This window comes from Zeus faber, assembly GCF_960531495.2.
Source record: "Zeus faber genome assembly, chromosome: 2".
NCBI lineage: Eukaryota > Metazoa > Chordata > Actinopteri > Zeiformes > Zeidae > Zeus > Zeus faber.
The window spans coordinates 42,559,182-42,581,326 of record NC_137189.1 but is presented as its reverse complement, the minus strand read 5'-3'; the positions used below and the strand labels follow the sequence as shown (position 1 = coordinate 42,581,326).

Sequence of the window (22,145 nt, the reverse complement as noted above, 5' to 3'; positions counted from 1 at the left end):
AATGTAAAAACATTTCAAAACAAATTCATTTTAAGCTCATTTTAAGATCCTGGTGAAGCCTCATTATAAAAACTGTGAAAATAATACGGTAGAACTATCGATGAAAGAGGTTTGTTTTAGATTTCAGAAGAAGATCCCCCCCTTCAATAAACATCTGCTTTTAAGTAGTTTGGCATCAAACTAAAGCACCACCTGTCATCATTAAGTCAGTAAATGAGCAATTAAACAGTAATCCTTTCACGAGTCATCTTAAAATAGTTAGGAAAGAATGAAATCTTCTACCTTCTAAGCAATTCCTAGAAAGTCAAAGGAATGCTCTTTCCCAAAAAACTCAATGTGTCGGTGCTGAAGAGTTGCCAGCCCAGTCAACCGAGTTTTGTTGACGGTAAAAAAAATGGTTTATTGGTATCGATCTTCTCGTCTGAATCTGGGTAAAATAGAAAACAATTAAGTATGGAGTATAGACAAAAAAACCCAGAGTATCCCTTTAAAACTAGCAACCTTTTTTTTCGGCGACAACATATTTCATTAAACTATTTGACAAACCGTTATGGTACGACGGTAAATTACCTCCCATCCAGGGTGATGACGTGCGGGTCTGTCAGGGAGTAGCAGACGGAAGTGGGAAGGTCCTGGACCATGACCTGGGGCAGGAGGGTTGGGAGAGAACAAGGGTCAGCCCGGCCCCCCGCCCAATCACAACCTTGAAAGCTTTGATGTGTCCGCTAAATACCCAGGAAGGATCCTTGCGGAGACACGATGTCTAGAAAACCCATGGCCTAGCTTATGTGAGCTGACTACCACCTGGGACGCAGGCTAATGGACATCCCTCAGACCACTTAAGAGTGAAATAAGGCAGATAAGACCTTCGTGCTGAGTCAAATACTAGCCATGGCGACCTTTCTTGTGATTGTTTTATTGCACTACTTTATTTTGTGTACTGGACGCACGGCAGGTGCTGATTGTTGTCATTTGTCTCCTTGACGCCCTTCAGGGGCTGTTATTGTGTATTAAGGGGCCGTGAAAAAAGACTGAACTTTACACTCACAGTTTAGATGCAGTAAAAATCCTGAATCAGTGTCACAATATCCGGTTTGTTTTTCCTTTTTATGACTGAAGCAGAATTAACAGGTGGTATCATTTATCCTAGACACCCTTCATGATAATTCAGTAATAACACAGTAATAACTTAGACCTACTCATCCATTGTTGTCCACGCCTTTATTTTTGTATACATCCTCTATAGAATGTCATTCTATTTTGAGATTTCGACCCACAGTCAACACCAGCAGCCATACTGTCACTTAGGCCCTGCCACAGTCTTTGAATTTAATTCAACACATTTAGGATATTCTGCATAATACAGCATATTTCAATAGATTTGGATTCTTATTCCGATTATAGATATCAGGGTATCCACCGCTCCATCCATCCTTCTAACCCTACTTCACTCACTTTGAGGGCGTTCGGCACATGGTTCCTCCAGAGGCGGGGAGCCCCAGGGCCAGGCACTGCGCTGACCAGGCTGGGGCGGTTCCCATCACGGGTGAAGTCGGTCACGGCGGTAAGAGTAAAGGTCCCGCGGCCGCAGTCACCATCCGTGCAGGGGCCCGAGGGCCGGAGCTCCAGCTGACAGTCGGACAGGGCCACGTTGGGGGCCTCGTGGCCAAGACTGTCTGCAAAAAATGAATAAATAATACATTTATAATCAACATAAAAATGAATATAAATAAATAATAAATTAATAAAGGAAAGTAGCTATTGTGTTGCAAGATCAAAATTGTAAGGCTGCACTAATTAATCTGATTGATCAGTTCCAGAACAGGAGCTCTGCGTTAATCAGAACGGGCTCAAGTTTCACACTGAAAGTCAGAACTATCAGAAGTGATGAAAGGTTCGACTCTTTTTTGAGATTTGGTTCTTAACGACTCACTCGGTCATTTGATTAAAAAGAGACTTTGGTTTGGTTGCTGCATGGTGAGCGAGGGAGGACTCTCTGAACAATGCTCTGAGTTGCTCTGAGTTGTGGATGGAATTCTCCCAGGAATCATTTACTTCTGTCACAATTTTGGTGCAAATTTTAAGTGTAAATCCGTCACATCAATATGAATTATATAAAATACCTGCTCTCTTTTTTTGCTCTGGACTTTTAATTAGTCCTCAGTCACTATTTTTAATTTGTGAGTTCACTCTTTGATCAGAGTGACTCCAGACTCCTTCAGAGAGTCATTTCAGAGAGCTGTCGCCGCTAACTTATCTTTCACAAGTTGTGGATCACTAAACATTAGTGTTTTTTAGTGGTTAACAGCACAGTGGAGCTCCATGTGGGTATTTCAATGTAAAACTGTGCTGCGGCAGAAAAAAACGTTTGGGAAACTATTCAACGGATGGAGCACAGCTGGACGGGACAACATAATGAGGTCTCACTGTCCCAGCTTTGATGTGTTTGCTGGCGAACACATTGGGCAAGTCAGAGCGTGTGGGTAGGAAGGGAAAAAAAAAAAAGATGGGAACATGATGGTGACAGTTTAATCAGGTTTTCTTGTGGGTTTTGGGAAGGATTTTATTTTATTGTTATCCTTGATTTATTGATCTGAATTTCTTTCGAGGAATGCAGACTCAGCAACACATTCTAGATGTAGTCAAGTTATCACCAAGTGCAACTGTAAAAAATACAAACATCCCAACAAACATTTGAGGAAAAATGGGTAAGGTTTGCATCTCAACAATAGGACGTTTGTATGTTTGAATTGAACTAATTTAACTAGCTCATTGTTATTGTTGGACAAAAAATACAATATAGAACTGGTAGTGTCCTTTCTCCATTTTTTTTGCCAAAGAATGGTCTTTGGTTGTTCTGTGCTCCTGAAAGGGGGTCAGAGGCCGCATCGGTATCAATGTCTTGCACAAGGTTCACTTCTCGTGGCGCTATCGATAGCATGACTTCCATGGCTTTCAGCAACCTGTGGTTGTACTGGGTCTGACTGACCTGGGTCATGGACGCTGAGCACCAGGGGGACTCCACACTCGGGACCTGACTGGGGCCGGGGGCAGGGGATGGGCACCGTGCTGAGAATGGAGACCTTGTGCTCCTTACTGTTCTCAGAGATCTGGAGCGTGTCTGCCGAAAACTAAGAAGAACATTATGCTTGTTAATAGGGTAGGGACAAAAAAACGAACAAAACTGCGATATTTAAGGGATAATGTGCAGCCCGCAGGTCATTATCGCAAAATAACCCCAAGGGGGTTATGATAATGTGATAATGACCGGCTGGCTGCACATTATCTGGTTTACTACACAGCTACTTACTAAAAAAAATGAATGCAATGAGATGGACAATTGATTTTTATTGACTTTATAACTAGTATGGCTGGTTAAAAGAGCTTATGCTCAGAAAAATAGTTCCACAACAACGTAGGTAACACTACAACAACAACCCGGGTTTCATGCTTTTTCGTGTATAAATGTATGAATGTATGAATGAATCAATCAATGTGTGAATGAATTAATCTATTGAATCATGTCCAGGCGTAGGATTGTCCGACTTTTTCTGTGCTACACATAACACAATTTAAACCGATACATTGGAATGGGGAGATTTTATTTGATTTTAGATGCAGAGGGCATGAGCATGGGGGAGGAGGGGATGCGGATACGTACACTAAAACTAAAACTAATCTTATGAAAGTACGCCTGATTGGTGGAGCTCGCTGTTACCATGGAAATGTTTACCGCACTGGCTGATGGGTACACAGGTGCGCAAACGCTGATATTTATATCCAGTTAAATTGAATATGTGAATGAAATTCATACTGAGGGTCTGACCCTATATCCCTATTGTTGCCCATCGTTGAATTTAATAGACCATTCAGAGAAATGGTCTTGTAAAGTCTAAATAAATCTTCCCATTGAAATGAATTTGTTTAAATTTCATTCTGTGTAGCACAGAAAATGTCTGACAATCATACTCCGGGACACGACTCAATAGATACATTTTTGTGACCATTCACCCTCCAATGTTATTTTTTTTATTATTATTATTTTATTATTATCATCAACTTGAACCAGGTCTTACATACATATATAATTGTTAACAGAGTAAATCTACATGTATATTACATATGTCAATTATGTATTTATAATATCTGTATTTAGATGCTGGTAATGCATCAGTCTCATCATTCATTCATCAGTCATTAAAAGGTTTGTTCAGATGATAACTCAGACTTTATTCACCTTCAGTCCTGCATAGAAACTTGTGCTTTCCTTTGCTGTGGATCGACTGTGGCTGTAGTTGGCTCTGAATGTGGAAACACTGCAGGAGAACTGCAGGAAAAACATCAAACAGGAGAAAAATTAAGAAATAAAAAGGACAAAACACAGATTATCTCCACCAAGGTGGAACACCTCCAGTGTTTTTAGCAATTATCAAGTGTTTTAAGATTTCTATAGGACTCCCTGGTGCGATACATCGATTCCACAGTCATAAATACATGCCCACTAACTTTTAGCACCAAAAGCACATAAACATTTGCTTGATTCATGCAAATCCTGGGTAGTTAGGGAAGTTGTGAGCAAGCTTTAAAAAGTGATAAAGAAATGCTTTCTTAAATCAAAGACAAATTTAGATCTATTGTATATGTACAGAGGGGAGGTTTGTTTCAAAGGAAGTAACACAATTTTTTATGCAAATTGTGAAATTGTGGGAAGGGAATTTCTCTAGTGGACGTCTGTTTCATTGAAAATTCATCATAATGTATGGTTGTGACTCATCCGAGCATTTCACAGTGCACCCCGGCACATTACACATGGAGCTTTTTCAGTGACGTAGATGTTTAACTCACTCTCAACTCAAGTCAAAAAATGTCTGGCCTTTGACCTGTCCCAGCTGGTCTCCCCAACATGTGCAAAACACGGGCCCCATGAGCCGAGCCAGACATGCGTAGAACGCTCCAGATACCAAACCAAAACGACCCTGTCCAACGGCGGTGTCCAAATATGGCCGGGAGTGAGCGCAATCGGGCCACAGCTGCTAAAGGGGAATTATGAGTGTCACCTGAGTTTGACATGTCCCTCGTGAAAGCCAAATTAGTTAATTTGGCCTGGTAATGAATAACAATTCTCGGAAATTGGAGCTGTCAGCAGCTGTGCAATGGAGTTTTCTATAACAAACCGTGCAGCCAACTGCAGAGACCTTTGGAGAACAATGCTTATGGCTTAGCCTTAATATTTATGAATCATTGCCAGGAAAGGGTTTACAGTTGATTGTACTAAATGATTATCTCCCTCTTCAGTGACTCAATCAAGAGGGAAATTTAGTGTGACGACCCTTGGTGCAAACCACCAAAGTATATGTCCACAGTTGATCTTTGTCGAGTATTTTCTGGATGGTTCTGTTGCATCAAGGACATGATTTATTACTTAAAAAATGTTGCCATCATTTTAGGGTGTGTGGTGCTGGTGAGTCAAGTTATCACTGTCGGTCAAGCCATTGTCATTGTATGATACAAAAATGAACATCACTGGTACATTAAGTGTTGAACTCTGTTTCCCCTCTTCCCCATGCTGCTGGGTGAGTACCTACTTATGGTGCAACAAGACAATAAGCAATAAAATCTTGTAAGTTGCTCTGCGGCCACCAGTACAAGACTACGTCTCTCCAAGAAAGCTCCCGATAGGATTTGATGATCACCGAATCGTAACATCCAAAGGTTGCTCTAAAGGTTTCTCCATCACTCTGATTCCCATTCATTTCCAGTGAGATCCAGTGACAGCAGAAGGACAAAGTGATTTGTTGATTTGGAGAGGGAACAACATGGACAAATTTTACTTTAACAACTGTTGAATGATACCACTTACCAGTTTGCCAAAAGCAAATTAGAATTTAGTGTTTGGCTTTAGACCACTGAAACAGAAGCGACTTTTTGTAAACATCAGACCTCTGCTGTATTTGAAATTAATGCTGTTGACTAGAAAAGGTATAATATTCTGACCTTGAACAGGGTCACTTTATCACCTTATTAGGTTTTAAGTGTCCTTGAGCAAGATAAGTAAAGTTGCTCACAAGGAGCTGGTTGTCAGCTGGCATGGCTGACTTTTCTGTCAGCGTGTATAAGGCATGGCTTTAAGTGGCTGTAGTGGCTAGAGAAGCACTAAATGCAGTCATTTTAACATTAACGTCATCACATGTATATGTACCAGCTTGTCTTGGCTTAATATGATTGAAAAGGTAACTCAAATATTTGCTTCTAAATTAAAAAAGATGTTTCAAATAAATAATGGTCGTTTATGTAACCTGATCTATAGGGGAATAGATGTTAGAAAAGATTCCAAACAACCCTTAAGTGCAATTCCTGTGATCACTCATTATTTAACAGCAGCACATAGGAACCTATAGGATCTCGAAGGGATACTTTAGAGAACACTACAGATATACTATAGAGACCACAACTTATATACTTTACTGTAGGATTTATTATACAATTCTATAGAGTATGCTACTAGGAATCCTATGGGAAAAGATTCATTTAATCTTCGTGCATATCTGTCCATGTGCAAATAAAGGTAAAGTCAGTCGGTGCATAAGAATGCTTCAGGAGCAGTTTAAATTTAAAGCATGTGGAATAGGACAAAGAGTCAGGAGTGATTTAACTCCCCTGTCCAGCTCTCGTATTCACTTCACAGTATATGACACGTTCCCTTTGTACTGGCTGAACACCACCAGACAGGGTCAGCAGGACCAATCGCTTACAGCCCACGGCCAGCTCAGACCCTCGACACATGTACACAACACAGCTATAACATCACACAACTACAACCTCAACACACATTCCTGGCAGGGATGGTGTCTGGTAGGAATTACCGTTTCGCCGAGCCTGAAGTGAACGCCGTCCATCTCCACCAAGGAAAAGGTCTTCATTGTAGATTCCTGCCTGATCTCAGCCTTCATGCTGTGGCTGATGTGGCGGGCCCACACCACCTGGTAGCCCACCGCCTGGCTGGAAGCCACCCTGGCAAAGGAGCACCTGAGGTGGACACTGCTGTCCACCAGCTCAGGGGTGATCACGGGTCGGGAGGACAGGGTCGGGACACTCGCTATTTGAGAGACGAGTGACTTTGTTACGATCGACTTAGCATCTGATTCAATCAACATGAGACTGAAGCTTTAGAGTGGCGCTACTACCTGAGTTTGGTAACAAGACTCTCCTAGTTAATGGGTTAAATAAAAAATAATCACAGAATGATGTGTATTACCTTTACATCTTCCATTGACTTCCACCTCACCCGGTGGACAAAGTCTTGGAGCAAAGTCCGGTGTAGCTACAAAGAGAAATAGGTTCGGTAACTGAAGGTGCATGCTATGAATGTTCTCCATGTCTTGAATGGGGACTTCATTAATCAATGCAATAGAATGCACCTCACACAAAAGAAAGACAAAGTAGTAGGAGAAAATTGTGAAATAATGAAATATGTTGGTACAATACACATGACAATTATGATGTCATTTTTTAGCTTTGGCATTCACAAATATACTCAAAAAAGGTGAATTTCCACATTTTTAGGATCTTGAGATGTTTCAACGAAAATGTATCACTAGATGCCAGTGAATTGTGCGGTCACATATGCAATTTACAGTCACAAAGCCACCAACATTGTCATGTCAGCAGGTACAAACATGCGAGGCATGAGGACCAAAACTGGTGGTCTACATTGACAAAAGTACGACACAATAGTAGCTGCAGAGACCGATGTATCGCAAAGCCACGACTACACCTTGGGGGGTGATTTAGACTCCACCAGAGCCTTTGCTCATGCCTGAGCCCAGAGGGGCTTACCTTTTGCACAATAGCCCATGCAGCCCTGGGTGGGCTGAAGGTTGTAGAGCAGGAACTCCCCGCAGTTGCGCACCGTGATGGGGATGCGGAAGAGGCAGCAGTCCTTTGTGCTTCCTTGAAAGAACTGCCAGGTGGCACAGGCAGACAGCTGACGTACCTCGCCGGGTCGTGGCAGGGAGCCGTCCTTCAGCGACAGCCACACGGGCGCCTGGGTCCCACAGCGGTTCATCTGGGGGTGGGGACGTTGACAGAACCAGTCATTATGGGGGAAGGAGAGATGTCATTATCACTTCACACCTGCGCTGGGAGGGCCTGTTACTGTACAGTCAGTAGGCTGCAAAACCTTGAACCACTATTCTCTGAAGACAAGTTACGGTGTTTACCCGTAAACCATTTTAGAGATGACTCTTTGGAGAGAAAACTACCCCTCTTGATTCGATGCTGCTTCTCACTTAAAACCATCATGGAGCAAGAAGATCCATGTTCCTTAAGAATAAAAAATCCTCTTAGTAATTGTATGTGAGCAAAGTGAAGCTTTAGAGGCTCTTATCTTATTGCTCTTGTTGCAAACACAAGTCAGAGCAGTAAAGACTGTCATTTAAAATTAAGGAGAAACTCAAAAAACCACAGACTATTCAGGGCATAATTAACTGTGGCCACACCAGGTGATGGTACAATGAAGAAAATACACCCTGTCCAATCCTTTTATCTTGTAATCAGTACAAGTACGAAGTATGTTTCTGTTACCCCGCTTTACTCATCACTAACATACACATTCATTCATCACAATCCTGAACCTCATGGATCTGAGTGGACTTCTTACCTCCACGCAGCTGGTGGGCATCTCGGCTGGTTTGTTGTTGATGCTGAAGCGGTACCATCCCGGGGCCAAGGAGTGGTCACAGATGAGGTCCTGTATGGCCGTGTTCTGAATCTCAGTTGAGTCAAAGTCAACGCTGCGGTAGGGGTTACGTAAGGTCCAGTGGCCTCCCGGATAGCACTCTGGGGCTAAACGGACGAGGGTTAGTTGTGATACTGTGCAGATCAATTAATGCAGTATGCCGCTAACTGCCAAGCTTAAAGTATTTTTCTTTTAGGGTTTTGATTCTTAATGAGCATTGCACTAACATTGTCTGGGTTATGGGTAGACCGTTGACCTTCTCAGTGTTTGTGGTTCCACTGACAGACCAGTAAGTGGGGTAGAGTGGCGCAGAGGTAGCCTGTCCATAGGAAATCCAATACGCGGGCTGAAGACAGCACCTGGGTGTTCTCGCTGTAACACTGCCACATAATTCAATTTTCCGATGTGTTTACCGTCACAAAATTGCATGCCAGGAGCTCTCAACAAATTGTGGTGTTAAAGCTAATCACGTTCCCTTTAGCTTCAAAGCAGCTTCCTGTTGTGACCCAATCGGAGGCAGTTTTATTGATGGAATGTCAATAGATGACGTTGCAAGCCTGCAATCCCACATTGTGGGATACGCTGCCAGCGTAGTCCAGTGTTTGCATACAACGAGGAGTAAAGCAGAAGGCCGGAAACCAAGACCAAGATAAACAGACAAAATCCGTCCAGGTTGCTTGAGTAAATTAGTAACCTAAACCTGACAAAGCGGTAAACAACTGCCTTCAATGTGCACATGAACATGACACTTCATCACTTCATCCGGTGGAGCTGCCTAGTGACAAATCGGAATATGTTTATGGGATGTATGGCAGTAGACACTGGTTTGTACTGGACAGCTCCCAGTTTGGCCTACGTATAATGTGGACTCACACAGTAAGTGAGACTGAAATTCATATTAATTTGGTTCTAGTAAATGAATTTGCTTCCAAGCAGTCAGAAATGCTTCAATAATGAGAATAGTGAGAAATGGAGAATAGTGCTGACCATGTGTTCATGCCTTGGCCCTAATATGTCAGACAGCATAAGAGAGGAGAGCGGGAGGGATAGTTTCATGCCCAGAGGTTATCTAAATTGCTGTGAATAATACACATTCCTGGTACCCCTTGCCTCCCAAAACTCACCCCGGGAAGGGAAATGAAAGCCAATGGCGCATAACAGCACTCTGAACACAGCTTGCAGCTTAAGTATGAAAAACTGGGAATCACCTGGGCAGAAGATGCAGTTTTTTCCACACTAATAAACTCTGAAAGTACATCCGTAAAGCGCAACAGGTCACACCGATAACCCCCTCACACAGAGCCTTTTGTTAGCATGAAACAAAAAATGAACAAGCTGTTCTTTCACCTCAAACCCCCATAAACCCCATTTTCTTTCCACCCTATTGGAGTTTAAGACGCATTGATAGCGGTGGGTGAGAAAAGCGGTGGCTTGAAAATGCAAAAGGAAAAACAAACACAGTGGGAATTTAAGGTGTCCTAGGGCTGTCACAGCCTTGAATGGACCGGTCCGAGTTACTGCCGGCCATCGCAAGACTAAACAAGGTCTCCCTCGCTGTGCTCAATGTTGACAGCTGCTTAAAAGCAAGCTCTAGTTTACATCCTTGCTTGTCTGCGCATACACCTCGTCTGGAAGCTCGGCTTACAACAACCAGGGGGGTCATAGGTTGTCCAAACACCCGCGTTTTAAGGGAAAAGAACAATCGACGAGACTTTTTGCCGTTGGCTAAACTGTTCCAATTGGTTCTTTAATGAGTTTGCAGAGACAAAACGGGGCGGGGGGTTATGTTAAAGAATTGACCCTCTAGGGGTTAGGGGGTTGGGGAGTTCCGACTGGAAGTCTCAAAGGTAACCCAGATGTGTTTGAGTCAAGTCTGCAGTCTCCCGTTCCCCAGTTAAGAAGATTAATTTGGTGGAGCGTGGTGTTAACACAACTGGGGTGAGGGGTCTTTCCCCGAGAGGCCCTGTCAGTCACCATAACATGGAAGCCAATCGCTGTCACGCCAGGGTCAAGCAGCGCTCAAAGGACTTACTCCCTAATCAAGACATATACCTTTTAAAATTGGACACAATCGCTCCACCTATTAAAAGTCCTGATTAAATGCAAAGTCTGAATCGTAAACATTTTTCCCCTCTGAATTAACTCCAAATGCTTCAAAACTATGCAGAATATATATATATATATATATATATATATATATATATATATATGCCTTGGATTGATTTACTCCATTGTCCTGGGCTCAATGGTTTCGGATTTCCCACTAGTGTATGAACATATGTATATGTATGTGACAAATAAACCTCTCGAATCTAGAGCAAGCATACAATAGCATACAATAACGCGATGACCCTATTAAATATCTATTTAACACAATGTAGTGCTGATAATGTTTCCATAAGTGGGGGAAAATCTTCAAATGTATGACAATATCTATGTCAATACGTTACTAAAATATCAATGTGGAAATTATTCCCAGAGAAGCCATCACCACAGATTCCCAATTCAATATTATACATTTTAATTTGAAAGGTACACACACTGGTTGTGTAGCCCAGAAAGGCTTGGAAGCCCAGTTCCCCGATAGGATTCAGTACTGACTCGACCCAATGGAATGTGTTTGATGATCCTCTGTCTTCATTTCTACAACTACATGTTTTGATCTCTTGTGATTAGCCTCCAGTCCTCCAATATCTGAGCCAATAATGCACTATGATGTACATTGGCGTACCGGTATGAGTACTCGCCCCATCTTTAGATTGAGTAAAATAACATTTCCCTCAATGCTCCTGGCTGTATAAGAGAAGAGGAAGACAAGACAATATTCGGAATGTCTGAAGTAATTTCTAAACAAATTGGCTCCCCCTTTAGTTTAGTAAGTGTTATAAGAGGGCTTTAATTGGTACCTATTATGCTTTTCCATATTTTCTGTCATATATTTAATGTTACAATGTCGGATTTTGATATTAGATGTGGCCAAAGTGTTAAATAATGAGGTAACCTAATCACTGTGACCACTCGGAACGCTCAAAGGTTTTTTTCTACTCTCCCAGCACGAGCTGACGTCAGCTCATGCTGGATTTCTTTATATGGTCATCTGCTCCATCTGATCTGCTGTGCATTTCTCCAGACAAAACCAATAAAAAATTATGCGTTTTTATTGTGGATGTATTTATTTTTTTAATTTTATTTTATTTCTGACGTTCTGATGTTTAGAACCAAAAATCCCCGCGTGAAAGTGTCAGTGTCTCACAAGCCTGGAGCACGGCAACCAAAGTTGGAACAAACTTTTAAATGAAGCCTTGCAGATCTAATATGAGTGAAGATTCAGCAACTGGATTTTCTATATCTCGCCTCAAATTTGTTCAGGAACATTTTAGTGGACTGGTAATGTGACATCAGTGAACATTTACAGAGTAAATAGAACAAAACCCAGGAGCCATGTTCAAACCCCACTAGCTCACAGAACTAGGGGCCTAAGGAGGGTGGCTCCTCCCACTGAAACAGGCCGTTTTCAGACAGTGGATTGGACGCATTTTACTATGGCTCAATGCATAGTATATATAGTATTTTCAGCAAAAAACTTCAAAAACTCAAAAAATGTTTTGGGGAACTGTTTTGTGTAAAAAAAATAGCATAATAGGTCCCCTTTAAAGAATTCAAGTAATGTGAAATTGAAATATGGTCAACACAGACCCAACCCTCAGTTACCGAGACTCCAATTATTTCCAAATACCCTTATATGAAAGCAGATTAGCAGAAGAACAGAAGTTCCTGAAACTAAGTGCTTTTTACATTTTTGCTCCATTCAGACTCTTCGCAGATTTCCAGTGGCCAGGGTGAAGGGGAAAAGCCTTTGAAGACCTATCTCATCGTCGGGTACGTTGAGTGATGGGTATGCGCCGTGCAGACTCCAGGAGGCCACCACCGAGTGACTATTCCTTTCAGGTGTTGCGTTATGCTTAGTCAAGGCATAGTGATTTATTTTGGAGGACCGCTGTTTCAAAACAAAATCATCGCTATAAACCCCGACTGGTGTGCATGTGAGGGTCTGTTGCGCATTGGGTGCTCTTGTACTTGGAAATAGCCATTAAATGACCCCGATAACGTAGAAAATGATGATTTTATTTTGAAAGAGCCCCATTTCGAAATAAAATCACAGTTATAAACCCACGAAGGGTCTGCTTTGTATTGAGTGTTCTTGGAAATAGCCAACAAATGATCCCCACACTTCCATTACGCATAAAGGATAACTTTCACATCTAATACAAATGACCATTTGAATCATGATTTTACTGTGGGAATAATGATTTATCATTGGAAATGATAAATAAAATAATCCCAATAACCCTCATTACATTATCATCACACAGTATAAACGGCTCTACTACTACTACTACTACTACTACTACTACTACTACTTGTCAAAATAGTAATTATAATTTTCTTATTTTATGAAATCACTCACCAAGTTGACTGAACGCAATCCACTGCGTGGCGCACAACAAGGCGACGCGCAAATACCCTGGGAAGCGAAAGCGCAGGGAATAATCCGCACACTCCATTTAGAAAACTTTTAACTAACGCTTGACTTGAACCTCTTTCTCAGTCGGTGGGTCCCATTAAAAGAGGGGGGGGGGGGACAAAAAACGTTTTTGGAAAACCGTTCGTCCCGCTAGTGCGTCATCTCCACGCGAAGACGAGGCAGCGCAAGTGCGCGTTCGACTTGTTGGGAACGGAGAGCGGAGAAGAGAGGAGTGGAGCGGGAGGTGGGGATAGGCTGGGATGGGATGGGGGTGTAGGGGTGCGTGTGGGGGGATCTGCCCTGGAGGTGGGCTCTGCTGAAACCGTGTCATAGGAGCTTCCAACCCAGCAGTTCGCAACCTGCGGTCCGGGGACCCCCAGGGGGTCCTTCAAGAGGCTCCGGGGGGGGGGGGGGGGGTCCCCAGCAAAAAGACATAAGTCTCCAACTATTGTTATCTGAGCCCGAAGAATTATATTGTTATATATTATTTAGTCCAAACTTCCATACCTGTCTAAAATATATTTAAACATATAACAGTGAAGATATGATCAAAACAGTCATTGGTATACATGTACTTTATTGTAAATTCTTTAATGGTGCTAACATCAGGCCTTTCAAATAATACACACAATCGTGTTATAACGGTAATTACAGATTATCTTTAGTTGTAGTTTTTTTTCCGGTTGAAGCACAGTAGAAGCATCACAATCATAATTGGGGAAGTAGAAATGAGAAATTCTTAGGTAGCTACTGTGTTCAGTCTAGGTCATATTGTGTGTAATCACCGGGTGCGTTGCATTGACATTTCAGTGCATATATGTATGAAAGTATGTATATGCATGTGACGAATAAACCTCTTGAATCTTGAATCTTGAATCTTGAATGCATTCCTGACAACTTCTGATTGCAAATGACTGTTTGGATTTATTTTCGTTGGCCCCATTATAAGTGCACAAGCCACTTTTAATCAACCCCAGCCAACGTACACGAATGGGATTTTTTGTTATTGTTAAATTGTAACTTACGTTAATATTATAGCAGGACGGACGTAAGGACAACCAATATGTGCACATGTGGTTCAACAAGACTTTGATCAGCTGCGAGATGGACAGCTCGTTGTACGTCGTCATCACTCCACATGAAATTACTAACACTGTACAGTCTCATGTATACAGCCAACGTTCACAGCTGTTCCGATTCAAACACTGAACTCAGGGTTCAGGATTGACATTTTGGTTGCCAAAGTTTCCAAAAAGTTACCAAAAATCAGATGAAAATGAATAAATCCTCCTTAATGTCCTTATCCAACAAAGGAGTGATGTTGATTTACAGACAGTTACTACTAAGTAATAACTTAGGAATAACATAGTAAAAACTTAAATCTACCTAACCCCACGTTATTGTATACATATACACACATATACATACATATACATATTTATTGGCCCTGTACAGTACAGTTTATATTTCTATTTACACCTACAGCCATGCTAGAAACCTATTGCCTTTGATTTTACTTATCCTGTGCATAGAATCTCATTTTATATATTCTGTATATATTTATGCGTTTATATCCGTTTATATTTATATTTTTTCATATTTGGCTACACCTTTCTGGCTTTTTTATGCTAATTGTCTGTACAGAAATACTCCACAATGAAAATGTACTTTGGTCGAATAAACTTATCCAGATATTATTTAATTAACCACAGAAATGTTCTATATCCTTCCTTTTTACAATGGTGGATCTTGGATCTGAAACAGTGGAAGTTCACACCAACTCACCTCAAACAGTCGAAACGGGTGGTGGTGGTGGTGGTGGTGGTGGTGGTGGGGGAGGGGGGTGTGTGTCTGAGCTGCTCACTTCATTAGCGCCTCATGTGACTGCAAACGTTTAGTGACTCAAATGATTTCCCGGCGGGGGGACATTAAAAACCTGTGAGGCTGAAACACAGAAGGTCGGGCTCTTTGAGTGTGGAGTAAATATCAGGTGCTTGGCGGCTTTGAAAGAAAAAATACAGATAGAGAGAGAGAGAGAGAGAGAAAGGGAGGGAGAGACATACCTTTCCACTAAATGAAGGGGCCTATGACAGCCCACAGGTGTTCTGCGCTCGCCTACTCATCCAGGATCTCCTGATGTGAGAAAACTGTGGAGCCGTGGTTCACGGACCGTTCCCTGTGACTACAGGCGTCCGTTGGATGCAAATGTTGGCGGGGAAAACATGGCGGCAGGCAGTGTTCAGTGTTGACGGCCTGTATTACAGGGCACGCTACAAGACTCCCAAATATTGTGGCAACATCCACTGTCGGCTTGATCGCCTATATTACAGGGCGTGCTACGCAACACCTTTGTTTACATTACATTACGTTACGTCATTTAGCGGACGCTTTCGTCAATTTTGGCGCTAATATTAAACCGCTGTACATAACGTCACGGTTGAACCTTCTTTGGGAATTAGTCGAATTAGAGATTTTTTATCAGGAAATAAAGTCCAGAAAGTAAAGGGGCAGAAGACATCCTCATGAGAGAGATGTGTCAGTGCACCAGAGTGTATACCTGCAGATGGTTAGTCGAGCATTATATGTCTTCACGGTCACGAAAAGCCAAAGCCAAGCAGATAGTACATACACTACATACATACTTTTGTCTACACTGGGAACCATGGTTATCTCCTGCAGAGGGCGACTATAGGAATTGCATAGTACAAGCCTCTTCTTGTTTTCTATTGGCCATAGGTGCCGAAGACAAAAGTGAACATCCACTACAAATGGGTGGGGGTTGGGGGGGGGTTCACGATGCTGATACCATTGGACAGAGGGGTGTTGGATTGGAGAAGGGGGGATTTACCGACTCGCGATTTAGCAGAGCCAGAAGAAGTCTGACTCGTTGACTCATTTGTCCATCCAAAACACCCCACTCCCATCTGCTGTCTAATGGATTTGAACCAACAACCAGGAGTTTGTCCCTCTCTACACATCATCTCTACTCATCCTCACTCCTTGTTGTTTCTGCTACCCTGTGTAGTCAAGCAGGATTCACTAAAGTGTCGGATTAGGAACCGGAGCTGGGTTTGGACCTTTGTAGGGATAGGGTTCTACCCTATCTATGAAGGGTATGGATCAAGGGTACGCACCAAACAGCTGACCGCCGTGTGTTGTTTAGCAGTGTACGATCATCACTAATAAATGCTTTGAGGGCCCAGAGATAAGTCCCCCCGACCTCCCCACCCCTATGGGGGCAGTGACTCCTAGTTAAGGCCTCTTTACGGGAGAGAAAGCATTATCTGTGCCCTTTGATGTCTGTGCCCTATGAGACAACAGCGAGGGAGGCCGAGCCGTCCCTCCCGAGTGCTTCCAGATGCCAGACATCCTCCTTTTTTTTGGGGTTGTAAGGAAAAACAAGAGCAGGGAGGAGACAGTACCCGCCCCCTCCCCGTCCCCTCCCCGTCCCCTCCCCTCCCTTAAACATGTTGCAGCCATATTGTTGCTACGCTCTTTAAAAACAATGACTCTTTTTTTTTTTTTTTTTTTTACAGGTTTGTCGGTTACTTAGGCGGCTTACTGGATGTTACTGTGAGACCTGACATGCGTACTGCCGAATATACTCATGTGCTGCATCACCATAATCAAATGTCATGTTCCCAGCTCTATTGCATGAATCACTACAAGTGAAGTTAACATTAAGACGTATAGGAATTATAGGTTACATACACAACAAGACATCTTAAAACTTATCTTCTATGTATGTATGTATGTATGTATCTATCTACAGTATGTCTTCAAACTGCTTCGAGGTCCCCAAGAGGCCTGTAACGGAATTGCAGGCAGTCCGCTGCAAAAAAAATATAATCTACCCACCAGTTTATTATTATATAAAAAAAAAAAAAATTGGGAACGCCACCCGAGGCCTCTCTTGAGCAATTAAAAAATATCTCAATGTTTTCCAGTGCTCTGCTGCCGCCCAGAGGAAATCCAGAAAAAAACCAGAAAGTAGAGCGAGAGGGGGAGAGAAAGCAGGAGTAATTGGATGAAAAGCTTGTGTGAAAAATGTGTGAAAGGGATGTAAAAACAGTAGCCAACCATCGCTTTTATTTTTAAAGGGATAATCTGTAAAATGATTTGGTCAAAGAAATCCCATATATGATTCATACCAAATCTATTGAGCTGACACTTTCTAAGAAGCAGCTATTCGACGTGCTCCTGCTGTTTCCATCGTTGGTGGCCTTTCCCGGTAAGAAGGCACTGTGTTGTTAGAACAATGCATAATGTATTAAATTAGTGAGAACATCCAAATAATTTCTACATTATGTACATATACCCATTAATTATCCTGTAGAAAGAATCACGCTTTGTATATTTTTGATATTTGGTTATTTCTGTATATTTGGCCTGTGGTGTGGCGGCGGTGTGGTTTAAGCAGCCACACCTGTCTTGGGTCTACGTATTTGGGCCCGGGATCAGGGTGGCTGTATGCCTGTTGCTCGTCAGAACAATCAACAAGCAACAGGTTAAATAACCCATCCCCCCCACACACACAGAAGCCATGTTTTGTCATGACATGTTGCCATCTGCTTCGGGCTTGTTCCATTTTTCCCACTCTCTACAATAAACTGGGACCATCGTCTGTCTCTCTGTGTTGGCGTGCCCTGAAAAAGCCCTGGGCCATTTTAATTGTTTTACTTTTTTCGACTGTTAAGCGCTTTTTAAGGTCACTGTCAATCCTCACCAGGCAAATTCCTTCTAGAAAAAAAATGCCTGGACTCTTAAACAGGGTTCCCATACCTAAAATACAAACTCTGACACAGGGGTTCTATACCCAAAACTACAGACTCTGACACAGGGTTCCAATACCTTAAAATTATCAGACACTGGACTCTGTGACAGGGTTCACACCCATCAAACCAACAAAACAGTCGTGCAAAAAAGAACTGGTCTCCTTCCAGGGGACCTGGTTCCCCGGAACAGAACGGTACACCGGCGACCCTCCCCCAGGGCGACGACAGACTCTCCTCCTAGCTTCCAGAGTGTGGGGCCTTGGGCTGCGGTGCTGGCTGGTGGAGACATGGCCGGGATTTTCTGTTGCGGGTGCTGCTTGGGGCGGTGGCCTGGCTTGCAGAACATCTAGCCAGCAACTAGCCCACATAAAAGTGGCAGAACTGTTTTTCAGGCTCTGGGGCATTCTGTTATATTCATGGAGACTGAATGGGGATGAGAACGCTGCGGATTTTTTATGTGATGTCAGTCGTGGAGAACACGACACATTGCTGCCAAGTGCAGCGAGGTGTCTGTCTGATGAGGCAATGGATATGCAAATCTCACTGTTCATGTGCAACCACCTGAAATCATTGTCGATGCGAAGATCACCATTTGGTTTAACAACCAGGACGAGGGGAGATGGATACTCACTTTGAGATTTACAAATTATCCCCAATTCCTCCATCTCAGTAAGAGCAGTCCGAAGTTGTCACAATGGCACGGTGAGACCCGCCTGTATGAAAGTCTGAAGGGCTTGTCGCCCACTAGGCCGATTCTGTGAAAAAAGTCTTTCGCCTCACTACAGTCCATTTTGTGTCTTGAAAAGATGGACTCATACTGGTCAATGATCCGCAGCAGCTCACCTCTCCACTCGAAGGAGACTTCACAAGATGAGAGGTCCACCTCCTGTAAGCCCATGTCATTCAAAACACGTGGGATCTCCTCTTCTGACCTTGGCGTAGGTGATGAGCTCTGTGTGTACGGAGTACTGGATTGGATGTGATTCAGTTCAGGTAAGTCCTGCACAGAAGGACAGAGGGAAACACATCTGCAATCTTTGCATTTTTTTTAAGAATGGGATTTACGATTGTGACGGGAACCCAGCCATCCCCCCATAAGGAAGTGACGACTCTCCCCACCAGAATTTGTGCGAATCTGAGCCTGGACTGGGTGGAATCGACAATGACTGTACTCCCCATTGCAGAGACATTAGATGCAGGCAATTCAACCCACACCGAATGTTTAGACATTGGCCAAAAACTGATGCAGTGAAGTCATACGTGGCAGAAGGTGTGACTAGGTGTCCCCCGCAACCAACAATGACAAAGTCCTCTGTCTTTTCAATGTTAGAGATAGACTGTGAAAGCTTTGCATCAGCCGTCTCACTAATAGTACATGCCATAGATCCGCTGTCTACTAATGCTTTGAGAACATGCCCGCTATCAGTAGTCACGTCTGTGTAGAATAGGCTATCAGTCTTAAAGTTTCTGCAGGCTTTGCACAGTCAATGTTTTTTGGGACGGCACTATGCTGCTGTAGGTGTGATACAATGTTTCATAATCATTAATGTCTGTCAAATCCAAGGTGGGAGGCTCACTCATTTGATCTGCGGGGTCCTCCGCTGTACGCAGCTCATTCCATTTCCCTGCTGACCACGGACAGAAGGACGTCTCCCCTCTAGGCAGTTGTGTCTTGAATGGCCAGGCAAATGACACAGGAAGCACAGTCTGCTCCCTCGACAGTGAGTGAGGGCGGAGTGAGAACCCTGTCTTTACATATGGAACACGGTGTGTAATTTAAGCCCTCGATTTTGGTAGCCTGTTGTCGGTATGTGGCTTTCTATTTGCTTGAGCATGACAAAACAACACTTTCTCCAGCATGCCAATCAACCTCTCTAAAGTAGAATTGTCATGACTCACATGACTTTCTTCTGTCCGAGGTTGTCAGAAACTTAAGTGTCATTTGGGCTTTCCTCAACCTTATTCATGTTGATTCTTCCACTCCTCTCCGTAGAAGACCTGAGCCCCTTCTCGACATGGTATTCGTCTAACACTTCCTGAACCTCACAAGCTGACCACTTATCAATTGTCTTGGACCTAAAGGTGAGCGCTAAACCTCTACTGGGGCAGTGTCTGATGAACATACGCATGACTTCAACACTTTTTACCGTGCTCTTTAAGACAGCTCGCGGCAACATCGGAAGCCCTGTTCAGACTAAGCCAATATTGATAGGGATCCTCTTGTTCTTTTGGCAGGGTGGAATAAGAGTCAGCTAGAGGCACAGAGGAGCAATGGCTAGAGCTCACATGTTTGCGCAGGAGTCCATGGATCGCATGCAGATTATGTTGGACATCAGTTCCACCGTTCCGTATCCCGAATCTCACAACATCCTTCGCTCTGCCTCTCAGGTGGATGAGAATTGCTTCGGCTTGGGTTTCCAGCTTAATACCACTTTTTCTGATGTAGACCTCATTGATTCCTCCCATTCATCAACAGCCAGTGTATCGGAACCCTCCCCTCGGAATACAGGTTGAACTTTGACTCCCCCGTGAGAGATCAGCCGGACTAGGGAGAGATCCAGCGTGTGGCTGGAGGAGTCATTTTTAGTGCATGTTTCGTAAAACCCATAATCCTTTGCAATCACTACGCACTGCAGGTGCAATTTTACGACAGCAAATTACCTAGTTATCCCATTTAGCAGGTTATAACCATTTAACCAGAAGCTTTTTCACAATGTTAGACACACACACACGCACACGCACACGCACACGCACACACACACACACACACACACGCACATACATATATTTACAGTATAACGTACATTTTTTCATACAGTTACTCTATTCAAATATTATTTCACCTGACTGTAGTGTAGTGTGTGTGTGTGTGCGTGCTTGTGTGTGTGTGTGTGTGTGTGAAGCACACAATTCTGGGCCCTATACATAAGAGGTCTCTGTGGGTGACCTTCCTTTCTTGATCTTTGTCTCTAATGCATCTTTTGGAAAAAAAATGAAAAAATATATATATACAGTATATATATATTTTTTACAAATGATTGAGCCAACAACTAGTCTGTACACATACATCTGTAGTGGCTACTAGGGTTGCCACCAATGAACTGTTCATACCATATTTGAACAAGTTATAATAATAATAATAATATTATTAATAATAATCTGTGTTCGGATCTGCTCAAATCTCCGCGCGCAAAATACGTCTGTGCGCTTGCGCGTCACGCGAGACGCGCTTGCGCAGGGGCGGACTGAACCATTTTGCGGCTTCTGTCAGTCAGTGAGAGCGACCTCATCTCCGTGGTTTTTTTTTTTTTAACACAGAAGCTCAGGCGATTTATTTAGCCAATTGTAATGTAGCTATGACGCTTATTTCTTAAAAAAAAAAAAAAAAAAAAAGATCGAAACTAACTAAAAACGAACTTTTCATTCCAGGCTTTTGGAGCCAGTGCCACTTCCCTCCAGCTACGACGGCCTTGGGCTTTGGCGGCGTGAAACGGTGTCGAACTGTCAACGGTTCAACGGGTTTATAAAGATTTGGCTATTGACAATTCACTCAGAGTGTGTGTGTGTGTGTGTGTGTGTGTGTGTGTGTGTGTGTGTGTGTGTGTGTGTGTGTGTGTGTGTGTGTGTGTGTGTGTGTGTGTGTGTCTGTGTGAGAGAGAGTGTGTATGTGTGTGTGGGGTGGGGGGCGTCGATAGAAGAAGCAGGTGTTCTGCTTTTTTTATTTTTTTATTTTAATACATATATATCTAAAGAGTGTGTGTGTGTGTCAGAGAGAGAGAGACAGAGAGAGAGAGAGACAGAGAGAGAGGGAGAGAGAGACAGAGAGAGCGGGAGAGAGACAGAGAGAGAGAGAGACAGGGAGAGAGACAGAGAGAGAGAGAGACAGAGAGAGAGACAGAGAGAGAGAGAGACAGAGAGAGAGAGCGGGAGAGAGAGAAAGACAGACAGAGCGACAGAGAGAGAGAGAGAGACAGACAGAGCGACAGAGAGAGAGAGGGAGAGAGACAGAGAGGGAGAGAGACAGAGAGAGAGAAAGACAGACAGAGCGACAGAGAGAGAGACAGACAGATAGACAAAGAGAGGGAGAGAGAGACAGAGAGAGAGAGAG

General features: G+C 43.1%; 1 protein-coding gene across 1 annotated transcript in view; it reads right to left on the bottom strand.

Annotated features, from left to right (window-relative positions):
* Positions 1–18,383, bottom strand: part of LOC307247800 (von Willebrand factor D and EGF domain-containing protein) — a gene marked incomplete at both ends in the record, with an annotated part of 48,311 nt that extends 29,928 nt beyond the window's left edge. Inside the window, 9 exons of the mRNA XM_080023921.1 lie at positions 571–644; positions 1,456–1,676; positions 2,990–3,131; positions 4,238–4,327; positions 6,864–7,096; positions 7,256–7,321; positions 7,837–8,065; positions 8,660–8,871; positions 18,236–18,383. Coding sequence (XP_079880047.1) covers positions 571–644; positions 1,456–1,676; positions 2,990–3,131; positions 4,238–4,327; positions 6,864–7,096; positions 7,256–7,321; positions 7,837–8,065; positions 8,660–8,871; positions 18,236–18,383 — 1,415 coding nt within the window. The remainder of the gene's footprint in view (positions 1–570; positions 645–1,455; positions 1,677–2,989; positions 3,132–4,237; positions 4,328–6,863; positions 7,097–7,255; positions 7,322–7,836; positions 8,066–8,659; positions 8,872–18,235) is intronic.
* Positions 18,384–22,145: the final 3,762 nt, after the last annotated feature.